At 41.4% G+C, this 16,301-nt stretch overlaps 1 protein-coding gene across 1 annotated transcript in view; it reads left to right on the top strand.

Annotated features, from left to right (window-relative positions):
• MSN (moesin) overlaps positions 1 to 15,651 on the top strand; it is a 153,466-nt gene extending 137,815 nt beyond the window's left edge. The window contains exons 4-13 of the mRNA XM_006870794.1: positions 3,622 to 3,896; positions 5,213 to 5,296; positions 5,922 to 6,068; positions 7,295 to 7,391; positions 9,168 to 9,331; positions 12,316 to 12,446; positions 12,684 to 12,844; positions 14,104 to 14,196; positions 14,535 to 14,759; positions 15,432 to 15,651. Of these exons, the coding sequence (XP_006870856.1) occupies positions 3,622 to 3,896; positions 5,213 to 5,296; positions 5,922 to 6,068; positions 7,295 to 7,391; positions 9,168 to 9,331; positions 12,316 to 12,446; positions 12,684 to 12,844; positions 14,104 to 14,196; positions 14,535 to 14,759; positions 15,432 to 15,596 (1,542 nt within the window). The 3' untranslated portion in view covers positions 15,597 to 15,651. The remainder of the gene's footprint in view (positions 1 to 3,621; positions 3,897 to 5,212; positions 5,297 to 5,921; positions 6,069 to 7,294; positions 7,392 to 9,167; positions 9,332 to 12,315; positions 12,447 to 12,683; positions 12,845 to 14,103; positions 14,197 to 14,534; positions 14,760 to 15,431) is intronic.
• Positions 15,652 to 16,301: the final 650 nt, after the last annotated feature.

Below are 16,301 nucleotides of genomic sequence, written 5' to 3'. Positions count from 1 at the left end.
CATATCCAAACTTAGCTTGTGTCTTCATTGCTGCATTTCCCCCACTTTCACTCACATGTATACCTAGACCCAGATGGTCACCAGCAAACGTACTAGACTGATCATGGATTCTCTTTAATTTTCAGTCTTAGAAGGGGGCTTTACAAATGGGATGTTTTGAGTACATGTGCTTTCTACAAACACATGTACAGGAAGCTGTCATTGATCTCAAGATCCTAAAGCTATTTGCAATAGCCTCATATGCATGTGAAAGATGGACAATAAATAAGGAAGGCCAAAGAAGAATTGCTGCACTTGTGTTATAGTATGGCAAGTACCATGGACTGCCAGAGAACAAATAAATTTGTGTTGGGAGAAGTACAGCTGAAATGCTTCTTAGAAGCCAGCATGATGAGACTTTGTCTCTCATAGTTTGGACATATTACCAGAAGTGACCAGCCCCTGGAGAAGGACATCATGCTTGGTAAAGTGGAGGGTCAGTGAAAAAGAGGAAGGCCCCCAATTAGATGGATTGGTAAAGTGGCATCAGCAATGGGATGAAGCCTAACAATAAAAATGAGGATGGTGCAGGATCAGGCAGTTTTTCATTCTGTTATGCATAGGGTCACTATGAGAAATAATTGGATAATGCCTAACAAAAATAGCTTCTGTGAGTGTTGATTGTAGATCCAAGCAAAATTAAGTCTTTGACAACTTCAATCTTGTACCTGTTTATCATGACATTGTTTATTGGTCTATTTGTGAGGAGTTTTGTTTTCTTAATATCGAGATGTAATCCATACTGAAGGCTGTAGTATTTGATCTTCATCAGTAAATATTTTAAGTACTCTTCCTTTTCAGCAAACAAGGTTGTATCATCTGCATGTCACAGGTTGATAATAAGTTTTCCTCCAATCTTGATGCCACATTCTTCTTCATATAATCCAGCTTCTCAGGTTAGTAGCTCACCATACAGATGGAATAAGTATGCTAAAAGGATATACAGCTCTGACACACACCTTTCCTGATTGTAAGCCATTCAGTATCCCATTGTTCTATTCTAACAACTGTCTTTTGGACTATGTACAGGTTCCTCATTAGCACAACTAAGTGTTCTAGAAGACCCATTTTTTGCAATGTTATCCATATATTTTTTTTTTTTTTATGATCCACACAGTTGACTATAGTCAATAAAGCACAGGTAATCTTTCTGATATTCTCTGTTTTTAACAAAGATCCATGTGATGTCAGCAGTAGTATCCCTTATTCCACATCCTCTTCTGAATCCAGCTTGAATTTTTGGCAGTTCCCTCTAGATGTACTGCTGTAACTGTTTTTGAATTATCTTCAAAAAAATTTTATTTGAATGTGATATCAGTTATATTATTTAATCATTTTCTCATTCCATGTGTCACCTTAATTTGAAATGAGCACAAATATGGATGTCTTCCAACTGGTTGGCCAGGTAGCTGTCTTCCAAATTTCTTGGCATAGACGAGTGAGTGCCTTCAGTGATGTCTCAGTACGATGAAACATTTCAAGTTTTATTCCATCAATTCCTTGAACATTGTTGTTGTTTTTGTTTTTTTTGCCAGTGTCTTCTGTGCAGCTTCAAATTCTTCCTTAAGTGCCATTAGTTCTTGATCATATGGCACCTCTTGAAATGATTGAACATTGGCCATTTCTTTTTGGTCTCTGCGTATGCCTTCCATCTTCTTTTGTTGCTTCCTGCATCATTCAATATTTTGCCCACAGAACCTTTGAATGTTATTACAAGTCAAGACTTGATTTTTTTCTTCATGTCTTTCTACTTGAGAAACGGTGAGTGCATTCTTCCCTTTCTGTTTTCTTACTCTAAGTCTTTGCACATTTCATTATAATACTTGACTTTGTTTTCTTGAGCTGCCCTTTTAAATTTTCTGTTCAGCTCTTTTACTGTCCTGCTTCTTCTAGTCACTATAACTTCTCTGTTATCAAGAACAATTTTCAGAGTCTCCTCTGGCATCCATTCTGGTCTTTTTTTTTTTTTTTTTCCTGTCTTTTTAATTACCTTTTGTTTTAAATTATCATGTTCTTGATGTCTTCTCATAGCTCCCCCTATCTTTGGTCATTAGTTTCTAACACTTCAAATCTATTATTGAGATGATCTCTAAATTCAGATGGGATATATTCAAGGTTATATTTTAGCTCTTGTGGACTTTTCCTTCTAAAACATCAACTTGAACTTTCTTATGATGGTCTATTTTATATTCAGCTCCTGGCCTTTTTATGGCTGATGCTATTTCCTTCATTGTCTCTTTCAACAGATGTAGTGAGTTTGATTCCTGTGTGTTCCATCTGGTGAGGTACAGGGTTACAGTCAACTTTTATGTTGTTGAAAAAAAGGTTCTACAATGAATTGGTCTTGCAAAATTCTATCATATAATCTTCAGCATTGTTTCTATCACCAAGACCATATTTTCCAACCACTTATCCTTCCTCTTTGTTTTCAATGATCATATTCCATTACTAGTAATGATCAGTGAATCTTGATAGCATGTTTGATCAATTTTAGACAGAAGAAATGAATAGAATCCTTCAATTTCATCATCACCGGCATTAGTGCTTGGTGTATAAATTTGAACAATAGTGGCTGGTTATGTTTCGTGGAATAAGTTCCAACTCATAGTGACCCTGTGTAGCATTTCTGAGGCCATAAATTTTTACAGAGCAGAAAGCATCACCTTTATACCATGAGCAGTTGGTAGATTTGAACTGCTGACCTTGTGGTTAGCAGCCTACTGCACTACCAGGGCTCCATGGTCTTCCTTGTAGGCATATGGATATTATCTTATCACAGACAGCATTGTATTTCAAGATAGATCTTGAAATGCTCTTTTTAATAATAAATTTGATGCCATTCCTCTTCAATTTGTCATTCCTGCCATTGTAAATCATATAATTGATTTAAAAAAAGGCTGATCCCTGTCTGTTTCAGCTTACTAATGACTTTATGAATTCCATGTCATTTTTGACAACTTCCAATTTTCCTAGATTCATACTTTGTACATTCCACATTCTGGTTATTCATGGATGTTCATAGTTGTTTCTCCTCATTTTGAGTTGTGCCACATCAGCAAATTAAGGTCCTGAAAGTTTTGCTCCATGAACATCAACAAGACCAAGTTTACTTTGAGGAAGGAGCTATTCCCCAGTAATAGTTTGAGTGCCTTCCGATCTGAGGAGATCATTTTCTGGCACTATATCAGACAAGGTTTTGCAGTATTTATAAGATTTTCAGTGACAAACCCTTCAGAAGTGGTCCACCTCTCCTTCTGCCTAATCTGAAGCTTAGCTGGGACCTGTCCACCATGGGTGACCCTGCTGTTATTTAAAATACCTGTTTCATAGCTTCCAGCATCATAGCAATATACAATCCACCACAGTATGACTAACTGAAAGACTACTGATGGAGGAAGTGAATTAGGGACATGAAATTGGGTCCCCAATGAATGTAATATGTCCTTTCTGAAGTACCTGAATGGTTGTAATCTGGGTTTACCCAAATTGATGACCCCTCAGTGTCCTCTACCCCCCCACTACCATACCCCACTCCCAAAGTCTATTTTTATTATAAGATATGCCACCTCTTGCTGTTATTAGGTGATCGCCCAGGATGTACGCAAGGAAAGTCCTCTGCTGTTCAAGTTCCGGGCCAAATTTTACCCTGAGGATGTATCTGAGGAATTGATCCAGGATATCACTCAGCGCCTGTTCTTCCTGCAAGTGAAAGAGGGCATTCTCAATGATGATATTTACTGCCCCCCTGAGACTGCTGTGCTGCTGGCTTCTTATGCTGTTCAGTCCAAGTATGGTGACTTCAGTAAGGAGGTGCATAAGACAGGCTACTTAACTGGTGACAAGTTGCTGCCCCAGAGGTAAGCTGACATCCTGGTAGCCTTTTCCCTTGCTAAAAGGAGCTATGTCTCAAGGCTGATCAATTCCTGAAACCCAGGGCTTCCCAATCTTATCTTCTCCATTAGGGTCTGTCTGAGAATCATGTTAATGCTGCTTAGAGAGACCCATTTGCATATGGTATTATATTCTATTGTTTCTCTGTTTCTCGAAATAAAGAGCTACCCCCAACCCATCTACCTGATTGTAGAACTTCATTATCTCGGAGCAGGGTATATAGAACCAGAAATGGATCCCACCCTCCACCCCCATTTCCTTGTTCTATTTTTCAGTCCTTTTAGACCTCTTATATCAGAGTTTCAGGAAGGAGAGAGAGAAAAGACACAAGCTGGAGATAGTGGGATCTCAAATACCTTCTAATATTGATAAGCAGTGGCCAGAGCTGTTTGGTTCTATAAATGTCAAACAAGAAAGCTCTCAAACACTCATTATTGTTGTTCTAGCTTCATGACAACTCAGAAAATGAATAAAGTAGGCATTATCATTATTTTCTGGTTAAGGTGCTTGCACTGACTTGCCTGAACAGCTCCCACAGCTCCTTGAGGCAGAGCCAGACCTCAAACTTTTTTTTTTTTTTTTAATGCTTGGTTTTCCCACTGCATTCCTGGCAATTTCCATGGACTTTTAGATTAGGAAGAAAATCCTTACCTCACTCAGGGAACCTTAGTCCCACTGGGACTGTGGCACATATGCAGCCTACTAGGGGAAGTGATTATATCCTGAGATGCTACTTGAGTCATTGCTGTGACATCTGAGATAACATACTTAAAACAAGCTTTTTTTTTTTTATCATCTTGTAAATCTGGGAGGTTAGGTCTGTTAACTTCTCTCAAAACCATCTGGGCTCAGTTCTCTGTTATGTAGCTATAAGTTGTCCACCTATTTCTGAACAATATTCTCACATCTGCAAACTATTGGTACCAAGAAGATATTGGCAAGAATGTGCATAGCTAAAAGAAAGCCCATTCTTACTTTTAGTCACCCAAGTCAGCACTGACTTGATACTGTGCTTAGAGACCATAACACATTATTGGATATTCTGGTTAAACACAAAGGAAGGTGTTTCCATTGTCTTTCTTGGTTGCCCATTCTTGTATTTTACCTACCTATTAGTTCCTTAGGTCTAATTTACAACCTATCTGCTGTAATTTCAGTCTGCTTCCAGTGTGACCTCAGTGGTTTTATTTCACATCCTCTTTGTATAAGCTAAGTGGGCTTTCCTTACTCCCTTCACATAAGCTATATGCTTTAAACTGTTCAACATGCATTGTCTTTCCAGGGTTCTAGAGCAGCACAAACTCAACAAGGACCAGTGGGAGGAGCGGATCCAGGTTTGGCATGAGGAGCACCGAGGCATGCTCAGGTAAAGTCCACCCTAGCAGTTGTGGGCCCTACCTGGCAAGGAGAATGAGAGTTTGTTCTCAGGAGAAAAGGCAGATGACTAGAGAAGCCAGAGTATATTGAGGGGATGGACATGGGCGGACAGGAATTATGTGCACAATTTATGATTGAAATTAAAGATTCGAAAACACATCAGGTCTTATAGAAGGACTTTTTTTTTTTTTTCTTTTTGAATAATGGGTGGCAACTGGTAGACCAGCTTTAGCCATATAAAAGAAGGAAATGGGGGAAGGAACTCTCTAAGCATGGCAAACCATTTGGGGGTTGTTTAATAGTGGAACAAATCTTTGTAATTCTGCCATAACCACCTCATCTGACCTCTGCTAAGAATGTGCCTACATGATGTAATGAATGGGAGGAAGAAGATTGCTTGTATATGACAGCCAATATTCTGGAAGTGAGCATGGTTCAGTCCACCCCATTCCCCTTGTGAATCTCCGACCTTAAGTTCTTGATAGAAAATTTTGCTTGTCTCCCTTCCCACCCCTAATGACAAGGCCCTCATCAGAAGCACAGAAACTGCAGGCTTTATATCTCCCTGTGCCTGATTCTTTCCCCTCTGTGATTTTCCTTTCTGTGTTCTTTAGGGAGGATGCTGTCCTGGAGTATCTGAAGATTGCTCAGGACCTGGAGATGTACGGTGTGAACTACTTCAGCATCAAGAATAAGAAAGGCTCAGAGTTGTGGCTGGGGGTCGATGCTCTGGGTCTCAACATCTATGAGCAGAATGATAGGTATAACTCAGACCTCTCTTAGTTTATTTGGACAATTTTGGAATCTAAGTGTGACCCCTCACCACAAAACAGGATTATACCTCCTGGGGCACAACTTAGTTATTTTGTTACCTAGTTTAGTCCATCCCAGGTTATTGTATAATGTTCCTTAGGCCCCCAGATTTTGCATTGTTGTTGTTAAGTGCCGCTGAGTCAGTTCTAACCCATAGCAACCCTGAACAGGGTTTCCGAGGCTGTAAATCTTTATGGGAGCAGAAAGCCTCATCTGTCTCCCACGGAGCAGCTGGTAGTTTCGAACTGCTGACCTTCCGGTTCACAGACCAATTTGTAACCACTACGCTACCAGAGCTCCTTAAATTAACTAAACATTTATTGTCCAATATGATAGGAACATATAGTGACAAAACATTTGGAATGTGGCTAGTATGAATTAGATGTGCTTTAAGTGTAATATATACACTGGATTTTTAAGACAGTATGAGAAACGATGTAAATTATCTCATTAATATTTTTAAATATATTGATTTGAATGTTGAAATGATAGTATTTTAGATAGGTTAAATAAATAATATTATAATTAATTTTACCTATTTTTTTTTTTTTACTTATTTTAATGTGACTGCTAAAATATTTTAAATTTCATATGTGGCTTTCATGCTATTTATATAGGACAACACTGGCCTAGAAAATCTACCTTGTCATCATTTGTAATTGATCCCAAATCCCATGTGATGAATAAGTGACTTTTGGTCTATAATCCCTCTTACAGTCTCGTATCATTTACTTATTTTACTTTTTATTTTTTTATTCTACACTTGGTGATTAATAGATTAGAATGTTCCATGTAACTCCTAAGTCCAGTAGTTCATCATTTACCTTCCTTCCAACTTTTACAACCTTGGTTGGAAGAATTTCACTTAAATAGGATTGGTACTCTACTTAACATCTCTTGAGAGAATGCTTCAAGGTCTATGCCTCAATTAAAAATACCACACATACACACAAATCTTCAGAATTGGAGCAAGAAATACTATGTTGGTTATGCTATCAGGAGGTCCTTTCTGCACCCTCAATGCTGGCAGCTGACCTGGGGGTGTATGATGGCTTTGACTGAACTGGCAATTGGTCTTCTCTTTCAAGGAAGTTGCAAGGGGAGGAGGGAAAGGCACCAACCCACTATGTCCTTCTTGTACCTATCCTAATGTTCTTGGTCTCCGTTTCTACAGATTAACTCCCAAGATAGGTTTTCCTTGGAGTGAAATCAGGAACATCTCTTTCAATGACAAGAAATTTGTCATCAAACCTATTGACAAAAAAGCTCCGGTAAGTGACATGTCTTTCTGACCAATGCAAGTATTTGTTAAGGCCTGAATAATTGCTTGGAGTAATCATCTCATTGAATTTTACTCCCCATTTTCTGTTTTTTTTTTTTTTTTTTTAATGGGTAGGAACAGAAGGCACAAAAAGAATTTGGGGGTGGATGGAAATGATAGATGTTAATGTCAAGAAATGGCCAGGAGGCATCCTGTACCTGGTGCCTGTACCTGTGTCTCAATAGAAGCATGGATGGAGAGAGAGAGCATAGGCAGTCTAAGTGCTGCTTCTTTGCCACTGCTTTTTGCTTTTCTGGGGCTCTTGGGTAGAAGTAGCGTGTATTTTATCGTTTCAGACCCCTGGATCCCAGAAAGTAGAAACTTTTTACATATGATTTATTTTTAATTGTGGAGAAACTTCAAAGCATGGAGAACTCCATATCCAAAGATGATCCTCTAAACTTGCTTTTTGCTGTAACTTCCCTGTTATCCTCACAGACTTCTCCCTGGAGAAATGTGGGAACCAGAAAATCCTGTGGAGCATTCATTCCTCTAACCAACTTGACACACTTCTCCCCTACTCAGTTGCCTGTGACTGACAATACCAGAAAGCAAATTATTGGGAGTAGGATAGAAAACTGAGATTAGGGTCCACTACTCTGGTGTACCTTTTGCAACAAGGACCAGTGACCCTTTTCATGAAGGCATACCTATTTTCCAGCCCTAAGTTTTCTGAAATTTCTCTACTTAGGCACTGTAAAATGTTGTCTCCTTAAACCCTCAACAACATTGTCAGACAGGTAGGTAAGATACCTGGTTTTGCACTTGATGAAACTGAGACTCAGAAAGGTGGAGTGATTTGCTCAAGATCATACAGCTTAAAATGGGACTCAAACTTAGGTCATTTGGCCCCTAGAGCTTGTGTTCCTTTCACTACACTTCAAGCAATGTGAAACAGTAGCAGTTTGAATTCAGTGTCAGGGAAGGCGGTGTGGTGGTTAACCATCAGCTGATGATCTTGATCCATTGGCATTTTTAGTAATAAACCCAAATGTGCTGGATTTTCTTGTGTGTTTATTGCTTCTCTGTTTCAAATGGTAAGTAACAAAGTCAACTTAAACCAAGGACTTAATAAAAAAAAACAAAAAACATATCGAGCAATGTATTTATAAACTGTCTTGCTCTGAAAAAGATTTAAGATATAATTTCTCGAGGCTACAGAAGTTGTCCAGCCATCTAACTGCACCTACCCAGGGCCTCCTGTCCAGCAGAATCTCTAATTAGCAGATAAAGTATGTTATGATCCTTCAACTGGTTATTTTTTATAACCAAAGGTTGAAAGAAATTGTGGTTTGGCGGAAAGAGCACTGGTTTTAGAGTCAAGTAGTCTAGGGTCCAGTTTTGGCTTTGCTACTAACATGGTATCTGCCCTGGGTGAGTCACTTCACCTCTCTAATACATAGTCTTCCCATCTGTAATGTTGTTGTTGTTGTTGTTGTTAAGTACCGTCGAGTCGGTTCCGACCCATAGAGACCCTGTACAGGGTTTCCGAGGGTGTAAATCTTTACGGGAGTAGAAAGCCTCATCTTTCTCCCGCGGAGCAGCTGGTAGTTTCGAACCACTGACCTTCAGGCTCTCAGCCCGATTTGTAACCACTACGCTACCGTAATACAAGTGAATTATATGTAAGAATCTTTCCAGTGCTTTTGGACTTAGATTTTCAGAAGAAAGAAGCTCATTTTCACGTATTCCTCCCAACTCTTCATGGTTGCTGGTTTCCCACTAGGACTTTGTCTTCTATGCTCCCCGGCTTCGGATTAACAAGCGCATCTTAGCCCTGTGCATGGGAAACCATGAGCTATACATGCGTCGTCGCAAACCTGACACCATTGAGGTTCAGCAGATGAAGGCACAGGCCCGGGAGGAGAAGCACCAGAAGCAAATGGAGCGGTGAGTGCTGGAATGAGGTCCAGGTTTGGGGCAAAGAAGGTTCTCAAAGGTGCCAGGCCTGCTAAGTCAGGACATAAAGCCTGAATTCAGAACTGGAAGGACGAAAGATCTGTGTAGAGAAGACCTCTCCTTCTCCAAAGAAGTTTCAAGGCACCCCTTTCCTGGGAAGCAGGCATCAGCAACCTAGGCTTCCAGAGGCTCATAGAAGGGAGGGACATTTTTGTGTATGGACCTAATGTCATTGCTATGCTAGGTGAACTTTAGGTTTCTTCAGGCTCTCTGATCAGTATAGTGGCAGTAGCTCCATGTACATTCAATCTAGGAGTTGTTATTAAGTGCCGTTAAGTTGGTTCCAACCCATAGAGACCCTGTATAGGATTTCCGACGAGCAGCTGGTGAGCTTGAACTGCCATTCAAACAGCTTTGCAGTCTGGTGTATTAACCCACAGTGCCACACAGAGGGCTCCATGTGAATTTAAATTAGGAGTTTGCAGGTTTTTGTGAGTTGAACTGAGCAGAATTTTCTTAAGAAGCCCCATTACTACTCAAAGTGTAATCTGCAGCCCAGAAGGAGTAGTATAACCTGTAAACTTGTTAGAAAAACAACAGCAACAAAAACTTACCCCAGACCTACTGAGTTAGAGTCTGCATTGTAAGATTCAGTTGATACCTAGGTACATTAAGATTTGAGGAGCATGACTCTATTAGGTATTCTGTCATAAAGAGTTTAGAACCTGAGTAAGCTTCTAAGTAAGCTTGTAATAATGACTACAAGAGAGTTGACCCCAAAGTTCACATTTATTCAAAGAAAAAATATTTTTTTACCCAGATTGAGGGAAAATTTGCAGAGGTATATCTGTCAGGAACCCTGTTCTCTAGGGCTTCATAGTCCAGTAGAAGCGAGAGAGGAAAAATAATTTATGCATAACTGATCATGGTACAGATGCTGTGCATTCATATATTCAATAATTATTTACTGAGTAAGAAACAAAACAGACCAAAATCCCTACTGTCATGGAACTGCCATTCTAGTGGGAGGGGGCAGATATAATCAATGAGCAAATTGTATAATATATAAGATGATAAGTACTATGGAGAAAAATTATAGGGAAGAGGGATATGGGAGAGGTAAGCCAAGTAATCTGAAGACTCAGAGGTTGAAAAAGACATCTAGACAAAATGGACAATAAGGCCCCATGGAATAGTTACTGGGGCAAGAAAAAGCAAATATCCTAGATTTGCAACAAATTCTGGGAAGACTGCACTTAGAGCTGGGATTCAGAGGACAGGCAGATTTAAGCCTGCGGGATGATGACTTTACCACAGAATTCAACCAGACTTGAAGTACAGCATTCCAGCACAGTGCCAAAAGTTGTCACCCTGTAACTGTAAAAGGTAGACAAGGTAGGCTTGTATATCATCAGAACTCACCTAAATCATGAGGATTAAGAATAATGATCAGCACAAAGTTGGTTCCTATGAGGTGAAGACCAGACATACCTCCAGTCTCCAATTTGTTCTCCGTTTCTTACACCAGCTGTCCCTTCCACACACACTGCTTCTCTGATGAGTTCTATAATTCATTGTAATGGCCATGCAGAACTCACAGTTAGTATTCACAGTTATGAAATTTATTAGAGAAGTAACAGGAATCAGGATCAACTTGGAAGTAATAAGAACAACTCAGGATCAGCATTAGGAATCACATAGGCAAGGTTTGGAAGATTTGCCAAAGAAAAAGCACATACCTCCCTTCTTTAATATAGGGCACCTTCCAACCAGGATAGTTCTCTCAGCTGCTCCCTTATGTGTTAGAAGGCTACTCTTGCCATGCTAGCAGGCATCTCTGGATAGGTCTCTGAGCCTTAGGGATGCAGCTATTACCAGACCTGGAGCATCTGCCACTATCAAAGGCAGGCCAGTTCAACCCCCATACTGCTGCTTGCTTTGTTTGGGTATTCATACGCATAGGCCTGGCTTATGACTTTATGCAGCAATCATAAGCAGCAATCCCTGGTGGCATAGTGGTAACACATTGAATTGCTAACTGCAAGGTCAGTAGTTCAAATCCACCAGTCATTCTACGGGAGAAAGATGAGGCTGTCTGCTCCCATAAAGATTTACAGCCTTGAAAACCCTATAGAGGGTTGCTATGAGTCGGAACCACTCAATGGCACAACATCACCTCTGTTAGAGGCCTCTTGCCTGGAGGTGCCCATCTCTAGTCCCTGGGCCAATTCACTCACTGCCACCATCTGCCAGTCTTTTTCCTGCCACTTGTACTACTGCTGTTGTTTCTCTGCCGCTCAGCTGTACTGTGCATGCTGCTGTCTTGTACTGACTCCAGCATTATAACTCTTGACCCATATAACTCTTTTAGGAGGTTCCCAACTCTTCCTGCTCCTTGCCTCTCTCTGTGTGCATCTTCTTTTCTCTCCTCTAAAAACCTCTGCTTATATAAGCAATCTCCTTGTCAACTTCAAAGTATGGCCCTTCCAGCAGGACCACAAACTGACCAATCCCCGCAAGTTTCTCAGTCCTATTAGGTGGGATTTCAAGCTACTGTTTGCATGGCAAATCAACCAATTCCTGCAAGATGTGTAAAATAGACCAATGACAGGGCAGACTGCAGCCCAACCAATTATTTTTTGGTAAAATTATAAACCAAAGGCCAGAAATAAGAGAAATCCAATGCACTTCAACTTTATTAGGCCATTTTACAGGTAGGGAACTAAAGACAAGAGTGAAGAAACAGCATAGCTAGATCACCCAGTGGTAGAACAGGAATTCCAGTTTGGGTCACTTGAATCTGGGACAACAAGGTCATATTGGTCCATGTAGGACTATGTATCCAGTAAGTACAAGGATGTGGAGATAAGGGAGAGTAGTTCAAACTCAAACTCTGGGTATATAGGAAATGTGAATTTCAAGACTTCAGTGAAGTCCTCCTGTCCTTTCCCATCCCCTTCCATTTAATTCTCTAGTGCTCTACTGGAAAATGAGAAGAAGAAGCGTGAGATGGCAGAAAAAGAGAAAGAGAAGATTGAACGGGAAAAGGAGGAACTGATGGAGAGGCTGAAGCAGATTGAGGAACAGACTAAAAAGGCTCAGGAAGGTGAGGCTTGTAGCCTTTTTGGAGATTGGGCTTCACCAGAGTCTGATTTTATGAGCTGGAGATCCCTTTAGCTCATTGTCCAAGGGTGGCCACTGAATAGATACAGGATGGGGTAAGAGGAAGACTGCCCAGAGCCTTCTGCCAGCTGTGCCCTGAGGTGAAGCATTTACAGGGAGGAAACTAGGTGTCCCTTCTTCATCCTACACTTTTCACTACCTTTTACCCTCCTCTGCTCAGAACTGGAAGAACAAACTCGCAGGGCCCTGGAACTTGAGCAAGAGAGGAAGCATGCCCAGAATGAGGCTGAAAAGCTGGCCAAGGAGCGCCAAGAAGCTGAAGAGGCCAAGAAGGCCTTGCTGCAGGCCTCTCAGGACCAGAAGAAAACCCAGGAGCAGCTGGTAAAGCTGTAGGGTGGTCTGAAATTGTGGAACCTGTGTCTTCCCCTCTGTATGTCTACAGCTACCTCAGCCTTCAAGACTGGGTCTTTCTGCCAGGGTACCACTCCACAGGCCTCCAAAAGATAAGTCATTCAGAAAAAGCTGAGAAGTCACCTATGTCACTCAGAAATGGTTGCAACCAGTTCTTTTAAGCCATAGTTTTCATTTCACTTTCTTAACCCCTGGGAATATGATCTGATGACCTGGCAAAGGAAAGGGAGAAAGGAGAGAAATAAAGGGAGTCACACTTAATTGATCACCTGTTGTTCATTAAGTTATCCTTGCAATTTTTTTCCTCCTCTCAGTAACCTTATGGGATTACTCACATGGGATAGTACTCCCAGATGAGGAAATTGGAGCTCAGATAGGTTAAGAGACTTACCAAAGGTCACAGAGTTGTAGCCGAGTAAATAGAACCCATTTATATCTTCTTTGGAAAGATGTTCTCCCTTAAAGCATGTGAAAAACTGTATATGCATTTTTATTTGTTTGGGGGGAGGAGGCTTGAACATCTATATTTTCATCGCAATCTTCAAAAGTTATGTGACTCAGAAGTTAAGAACTTCTAAGTCCAAATACCTTGACATATTTTTTCCCTATACTGTTTAAAGTGGAGGTGAAAGGAACTACAGCCTCATTCTCGTGGGGAAGGGAGATTTGCCCAAGGTGTGAGAATATGTGTTAACTTTTTTCCTTGTTCAGATTCCTTTGCGATACTTTAAAATCTTCCCTATTGTTGTCCTGGGAAAAGTCTTAATGGAGCCCTGAGCAGTCAAAGATAGCAGGGAAAGATCTGCTGCCTCAGGTAGTGATCTCCAAAGCTTTACTAAAGCCCCAACTGTCTAGTAGGCAATACTCAGAGAGACAGAGATGAGGAAGAGACATTTTCTTCAAGAGATCTACAGTCTAGGTGGGAAGCTGTCAGGAAGTAGTTTGGAGGGTTGGAATCAGCTCAATAGCAATCAATGGGTTTGGCTTTTGTTTTTTATAGTAGTATTGAGGATAGGAGCGTTCCACGGGGCATTCTGGGACAGAAGAGGATTGTGCTAAGATTGGAAGGGTAGGGAAAATGGGGCTAGAGTGGAGTGGTCTGGTTAAAAGCCTTCAGGGCAGCAAGAGAGTGGAGCAACAGGTTCCCTGCTGGTTCACTGGGGGATCTGGGACAGAAAACATCTGAGCTCTGAAGCCACCCAGCTCTCATGCTTCCAATTTTTCTATAGGCCTTGGAAATGTCAGAGCTAACAGCTCGGATCTCCCAGCTGGAGATGGCCCGGCAGAAGAAGGAGAGTGAGGCTGTGGAGTGGCAACAAAAAGTAAGGCATGGTGCACAAAGCAATGCATTGTGAGAATAGTATTACACACATAGGCTCTGGCTTCTTTGAATCCTTAGGCTTGAGTGTCCTTCAGCCTTCATTCTTCCCTGATAGCAGGCATCACAAGAGAAGGAGCTCAAGTATTACTTGTACTTCTCAAAATTCCCCAATACCTTAGGAAGTTGGTAAAATTGCTTTTATTTTATAGCTGAGGAAACAAAGAATGAAAATAAAGTGACTAGCCCTATTTGGTGGCTGCCTCTTGGCAGGCATATGCAGGACACTAAAAGTTATATTGGTCTTCCTGTTAATTCTTTTCTCCATTGGTCACTGGACAGGCTCAGATGGTACAAAAGGACTTAGAAAAGACCCGTGCTGAGCTGAAGACTGCCATGAGTACACCTCATGTAGCAGAACCTGCTGAGAATGAACAGGATGAGCAGGATGAGAATGGGGCAGAGGCCAGTGCTGATCTGCGGGCTGATGCCATGACCAAGGACCGTAGTGAGGAGGAGCGTACAACTGAGGCGGAGAAGAATGAACGTGTGCAGAAACACCTGAAGGTATGCAGGCAGTGTGAGGGGGCCAAGGAAACCATGGATTTACCTAGACCATTGTGAATGGATGGACAGAGAACCCTAGTCCAATGTGCTGTCAGAGCATGAGCTTTTCTAAAGTGAGAACTTTAAAGGCAGGCACCCTACTTATTGGAGTCCTGGTGTGGCACTGCAGGATAATGCACTGGACCACAAGGTCCGTTTGAACTGCAAGGTTTTCAGTTTAAATTAACCAGCTGCTCCTTGGAAACCCTAAACAGGGTCACTGTGAATCGGAACTAACTCAATGGCAGTTACCAGCAACAACCCTGCTTATTAATTAGGCCTTGGACCACTTCTTCCTTTATTGGGTCCTGCCTTTAGGACCTGTCTTCTGCACTCTCTCCCCTCCTCACCCACACACACAACTTCCACTCCATTTAGCTCTTATATTCAGAAAATATGTATCTGACGTATTCTTACCTGAATCTTTGGTATATTGTTCTACTTTCAGGGGATACCCACAGTTATGTAGTCTCCCTAAGTTTCGTTTGTTTAATACTTGCCCCCATTGCATTGCAATCCTAACAGAACTGGAAATGACTCTCACAAAGAGAGAGAGAGAAAGAAACTGGTCAAATAAGGGGAGGTAAAATAACAGGAAGCCATTGACCCTTGAATCCTTCTGTCCCCTCACAGGCTCTTACTTCAGAACTGGCCAATGCCCGTGATGATTCTAAGAAGACTGCCAATGATATGATCCATGCTGAGAACATGAGGCTGGGCCGAGACAAATACAAGACCCTACGCCAAATCCGACAGGGAAACACCAAGCAGCGCATTGATGAGTTTGAGTCAATGTAGTAGGCACCTAGCCTCTAGAGTCCCTTCCTTTCTTTTTCCTTGCCCCCATACTCCTGTGTTGTTCTTGTTGTTAAGTGCTGCCAAGTCAGTTAGGACTCATAGTGACCCTGTGTATGGTTTGTGAAGAATGGTTGGTGAGTTTGAATCGCAGATCTTGTGGTTCAAACTTACCTCGATGTCCAGTGCTTTATCCATACTCCCATACCTTTGCCTAATTTACACTGTGCTAGAGCCACTAACTAAAGTATCTCTGGAGTCATATTAAGCATCCAGTGCAGCCATGGGACCAAATCTAATCCCTCGACCCCAACCCCACTTCCCTGGGAAGAAAAAATGGCTCACTGTGGTATCAGTGGTATCCCTTTAGCCTCTCTGCTCCCTTTCATCTGTTAGTAGAGATCACTCCCCCAGATCAGAGGCACTTTCCACTTGATATTGAAAACACACCTTCACTTACTATTGACCTGTGAGCATCAGGGGTGTGGGATAGGTTGAAAGCTAGCCTCCCTCCCCATTACTGTCTTTCTAATCAAGGTCCTGTGACTCAGAGAGTTGGAGTATAACAGGTTTTTTGGAAGGATGCTGGAAATCTGCTCTAGAATGTCGACTGACCTAGGATTTGACCTCCCAGTGTCCATCCCTTCTAGTTATTTAGGCTTTATAGTGATTAGAGGTAAAAGAAATGTTCAGCCATGATTCCATGGA

This window comes from Chrysochloris asiatica, unplaced genomic scaffold (genome assembly GCF_000296735.1).
Source record: "Chrysochloris asiatica unplaced genomic scaffold, ChrAsi1.0 scaffold00152, whole genome shotgun sequence".
Lineage (NCBI taxonomy): Eukaryota > Metazoa > Chordata > Mammalia > Afrosoricida > Chrysochloridae > Chrysochloris > Chrysochloris asiatica.
Note: the sequence above shows the minus strand (reverse complement) of the source record. Positions and strands in the feature narration are given on the sequence as shown.